Source organism: Brassica oleracea, chromosome C7, assembly GCF_000695525.1.
Source record: "Brassica oleracea var. oleracea cultivar TO1000 chromosome C7, BOL, whole genome shotgun sequence".
Classification (NCBI taxonomy): domain Eukaryota; kingdom Viridiplantae; phylum Streptophyta; class Magnoliopsida; order Brassicales; family Brassicaceae; genus Brassica; species Brassica oleracea.
The window spans coordinates 31,255,617-31,260,405 of record NC_027754.1 but is presented as its reverse complement, the minus strand read 5'-3'; the positions used below and the strand labels follow the sequence as shown (position 1 = coordinate 31,260,405).

Sequence of the window (4,789 nt, the reverse complement as noted above, 5' to 3'; positions counted from 1 at the left end):
GAGGATGATGAAGCTGATGTCTATGTCGGTCTATCCGATAGAGAGGCTACTGATAAAGAGGCTACTGATACATGGGCTACTGATACAGAGGCTTGTGAAGCAGATGGTGTGCTCACACTTTACGAAGACATTGAAATGCATGATAATGTCACCGAAAGAGATGCGATTGTGATTGAAGCTACAGAAGCAAGACCATCAGTTGAAGTAACACCAGCTGTCAAGGAACGGGATGATGGTATGGATTTGGTTGTAGGTCAAGAATTTAGAACCAAGGACGAAGCACAAGTTCATATTCAGACGGCTTCACATCTGAAGTGTTTTGAGTATGATGTAATTAAGTCGGACACTAAGAGATATGTGATAAAATGCTGAGTAGCCAAAGAAGGCTGCAAGTGGTTTGTGCGTGTTGCAAAGTTGATGAATTCAGATCGTTGGACGGTTAGAAGTTACATCAAACAGCATAGATGTTCTGTTGTTACTACAAGAACACTGCCTAATAGAAGGAGAGGGACACTAGGAATCGTTGCAGCTGTTTTGGCTCAAGATTATCCCGGTAGTTTAGACACACCAGCTCCCAACGCCTTGATCGATTTGGTTGATCACAGGGGGGCTGTTCAAGTATCATACACAACGTCATGGAGAGGGAAAAGATTAGCTGCTAATAAAGTGCGAGGAAGTCCAGAAGAGAGTTATACTTTATTAAATTCTTATATGCACATGCTGAAGCAGTCGAATCCTGGCACAGTAGCTCGAGTGGTTGTGGATGAGGACCAAAAGTTTAAGTATCTGTTTTTTGCTTTGGGAGCTTGCATAGAAAGGTTTATCGCTATGAGGAAAGTCCTCATTTTCGATGCAACACACCTGAAAAATGTTTATGGTGGAGTTCTATTTGTTGCGACTGCTCAAGATCCCGATCATCAACACTATCCAATTATGTTTGTTATTGCAGATAGTGAGAAAGAGCATAGTTGGGTGTGGTTTATGGAACAGTTGAAATCAGTGATATCTGATGTCCCTGGATTGGTGTTTCTTTCAGATAGAAACAAAAGCTTGATCAAGGCAGTAAGTCTAGTGTTCCCTCAGGCCGCTCATGGGTATTGTATATGACATTTGTCTCAGAATGTTAAAGTACACGTCCGTAACAACAGAGACACTTGTGCGTTTAAGTTTATGGACTGCGCACACGCTTATACAGAGGCTAAGTTCTTGAACCTTTATAAAGCTTTTCGCATGAGGTATCCTAGCGCAGCGGAGTATCTTGACAAAAGTGTTGAAGAGAGGAAATGGGCGAGATGTTACTTTGAAGGAGATAGGTACAATGTTGACACCACCAATTCAATGGAATCTTTTAACGGTGTTATTAGTGATGCGAGAAAGTTAAACATACTACCAATGTTTGATTTCATCATCGGGAAAATGGCTGAATGGTTCAACATACATAGGAAGGAGGCAGCTGAAATACCACCCGCACTAAAGCTTGTTCCTATTGTGGAAACCGAAATGTCTAAAAGATGTGTTGATGCAGGGTTTCTTTCCGTTGTCGAGTTAAACAGCTTCCATCTTGAGTACAGTGTCTCAGGAAGTGACGGAAAGGGTTATACCGTTGATATGGCTATGATGACTTGTAGCTGTGAGCAATTTGATAAAGACAAATACTCATGTGTCCATGCAGTAGCTGCTGCCACATTCATGACTGATAAAGCGGGAAAGGAACTTCATCTATCTGAGTATTGTTCTAAGTACTATTTAGTGGAGCAATGGGCTTTGGCTTATCACAGGACAATATATCATGTTCCTCATATGTCTGATTGGATTGTACCAGAAGAAGTTACAGCAATGAAAGTGCTTCCTCCAGATTTTGAAGTCAAGAAAGGAAAACCGCAGCAAACTAGATTTCCATCGGCAGGAAAATCTCGTGGAAGAGCAAAAAGAGGCAAAGAGAGTGGGAGAGCCAGCGGCACAGGTAGAGCCAGCGGCACAGGCAGCGCTAACGGCACAAGCAGTACCAGCGGCGCTGGCAGTACCAGCGGCGCTGGCAGTTCCAGCGGCACAGGCAGAGCGAGAGGAGGAGGTATGGGAGCGTATTTTGAATGTGGAATTGGTGCAGGTCCAGGTGTTTGATTTCTAGGATTACTGGGTTTACTAAGTGTTGTTTGGACTACTGAGTTTTTACTATGTGTTATTTAGACTACTAGGTTTTCTGGGTTTACTATGTGTTATTTGGTCTACTAGGATTCCTGAGTTTATTATGTGTTATTTGGACTACATATATATTAGTATGAGTATTTATGTTTAGTATATAGAACCCATATATTTTTCATGAGTATTATCAATTCGTAGACTATATATTTGATTAATATGTATATTAAAACTATTTTGATTATTATTTTCAATAGTTTAAGAAAAACCTATTCAGTTTTCTAAAAAACTCTCTTAACTTATATTGTTAGTGTGTGAATGGTTAGACTATAGTTAGGAAAATCTAACAAAATACATATTCCTGGAAAATTTTTGCTGCAAATGTTTTCTTTGACGATAATCATAGCGTAAAATCATTGGTTTTACTAATAAAAGTTTCATATTCTACGAGTTTAACTAGAAAAACCTAAAAATTGCCAAATAATTACTACGTGTAAGGTAATATTACTAACTCCTTGAAGAATACCAAGAATTACTAAGTGTAATTTGAATATTATATTTTTTTATATAACGGTTGGACGTTTTACATGAGTACTTTATTAACATGTGCTATGAGTATATTTTCTTATTACCATGTGTTTTTTTTGCCCTTAGTAAACCTAGTAGTAAAACCCAGTTATCCATCTAACTCATTTTTGGACATAGCCTAACTTGGAAACAGTTTCCAAACCTGTTTTTTAACCTCCAAAAAACATAATACAATACAACCAAGTTTAAACATCCAAAAGCATACTATTTAAACATCCTACCAAGTTTTAAAGACTTCAAATACATAAATAATTTCCAGAGGCCTCCTTAGCCTTTGTTTTACGCTTCTTCTTAGGCCCGTCAATGTCTTCGGTCTTCACCTGCGTGTAGGGACTCTGCAGCCACTGAGGTTTTCTCTTCTCCCTTAGCGTACGTGCAATCACAGGTGCTGATTCGTTACTTGGTATGTGTCTCTTCTTAGCTGTAACCTTCCTTGGTTTGCCATACATTATTATCTTTTGTTTGCACCTAAGCTTGAACCCTGTCCTCACCTCACTGGTTCCATCTCTCCTCACCTCATTGGTCTCATCCGCCATCTCCTCACTAGCCTTGTAAATGACCAAGGCCCACAATTGCTTTTCTTCATCAGTGTATTTTTCATCCTCTTCCTCAACAACTGTCTCAGCCTCTTTCTCAACCACTTTATCTGCCTCTTCCTCAACTTCCTCTGCTTCCACAGCTTCTTCTTCCATAGCTTCTTCTTCCACAACTTCTTTCTCCACCATTTTTTCAACATTTTCCTCCTCTATTGCTTTTTCTTCTTCCACCATTTCTTCAGCATTTTTCTCGGTGGGACTCTCCTCCACAGCTTCTTCTTCCTCCACCATTTCTTCAGCATTTTTCTCGGTGGGACTCTCCTCGTCACTTTCTTCAGCTTCAACGGCCATCTCCTCAGCCCCTTTTTCAGTCTCGATAGGTGATGGATCAGTTACCGCTGGTCCTCTTAAAAACTCCTCTGGTGGTGTAAGTATTATTTTTCTCGCGGCCAATCTCTTCGGTCTACCACGTGGTGGTGTAGGAGTTCCCTTGGCAACTTTCTCAGCCTCTTTCTCTAGATACTCAGCCTCTTCAGAAAGAATACTCCTCCATAACGCATCCGCCTCTACTCTCCTCTTCTCAGCCTCTTCCTCAGTATCGTAATCTTCTTCAGATACCTCATCTTCTTCCCTAGTTCCCAGCTCTGTTTTATCAGCCTTGTTCTCATTCTCTTCTTCACTGCTTCCAGTCCCTTTCTCCACAACTTGCTTTTCCTCTTCGTCATCTTGTTCCATATCATCTTCCACATTTCCCTTGTCTTTCTCACCATCCTTACTGTTTTCCCCACCCGAGACCACATCCTTTTTCTCGCAAGACTCATTGTTTTCCTTGTTTTCCTTAGTCTTCTACTGTTTTCCTTCCCTTCAGCTCTACCATAATCTTTATCATCCCACTGTCCAAAATCCATATCTTCACCATAGTTCCTCTCCTCATTTTTCTTGCTCTCAATAGAAGTCAGCTTTTCTTCTATTTTCTTAGCCCTTCTTCTAAGTTGTCGCTGGTTCTTTTCAAATTTACTCATCTTCACATCCATATCACCCAGCTTTGTCTCCACCACTAATTTAAGACCAGAAAACCCTTCACTCATGGCCCCCAAAATCCTTTCTTCCAGAGCTTTCAAGCTCTCCAACCCAGATTTAGAAGACGAATCTTCTAAAAACGTCACCTTTTCTTTGTCCTTCTTTTTTTTAAACACTCGTGCAGCAACATCTAAGTCGTATAGCTCTTTCCAAAATATATTCTTCTGCTTCACATTTAGCCAGTGGTTCCAAGTATCACTTGTGCTTCCCTCACAATGATACTCTCGCTCCTCATCAATTATACGAGCCAGCATGATTTCCTCACCCACAGTTGGCACCAACACACTGTTAATAACCTGGAAAAAAAAACGGAAAAGGAAAATCAGTTTAAATTTTATTATATTCTTCTAGTTTCTACTACAAAGTATATATACATATACCTTTGTGTGTCCAAGTGCAGCATATATATCTTCCAAAGGATAGCCCTTCATGCTACTCTTTGTAAA

General features: G+C 40.2%; 2 protein-coding genes across 2 annotated transcripts in view; one reads left to right on the top strand and one right to left on the bottom strand.

Moving 5' to 3' along the window:
• LOC106303089 overlaps positions 1-2,121 on the top strand; it is a 2,954-nt gene extending 833 nt beyond the window's left edge. Inside the window, exons 2-5 of the mRNA XM_013739449.1 lie at positions 4-235; positions 377-618; positions 730-1,062; positions 1,120-2,121. Coding sequence (XP_013594903.1) covers positions 4-235; positions 377-618; positions 730-1,062; positions 1,120-2,121 — 1,809 coding nt within the window. The remainder of the gene's footprint in view (positions 1-3; positions 236-376; positions 619-729; positions 1,063-1,119) is intronic.
• Positions 2,122-2,963: 842 nt separating this feature from the next.
• Positions 2,964-4,783, bottom strand: LOC106303088 (golgin subfamily A member 6-like protein 22). Its single transcript, XM_013739448.1, has 3 exons — positions 4,724-4,783; positions 4,158-4,639; positions 2,964-4,038 (listed from the first exon to the last, which is right to left on the bottom strand). Exons 1-3 carry the CDS (start codon positions 4,772-4,774, stop codon positions 2,964-2,966), a joined length of 1,608 nt encoding a protein of 535 aa, XP_013594902.1. The 5' UTR covers positions 4,775-4,783.
• Between the last annotated feature and the right edge of the window lie 6 nt (positions 4,784-4,789).

What these genes read in the sequence shown, in the direction of transcription:
- LOC106303088 (XM_013739448.1), bottom strand. Translation starts at nt 4,774, where the DNA reads ATGAAGGGCTATCCTTTGGAAGATATATATGCTGCACTTGGACACACA. An exon ending in CTGCACTTGGACACACAAAG is followed by an intron (nt 4,640 to 4,723) that starts GTATATGTATAT and finishes TTTTTTTTCCAG; the next exon opens with GTTATTAACAGTGTGTTGGT. An exon ending in GAAGATATGGATTTTGGACA is followed by an intron (nt 4,039 to 4,157) that starts GTGGGATGATAA and finishes TGGGGAAAACAG; the next exon opens with TAAGGATGGTGAGAAAGACA.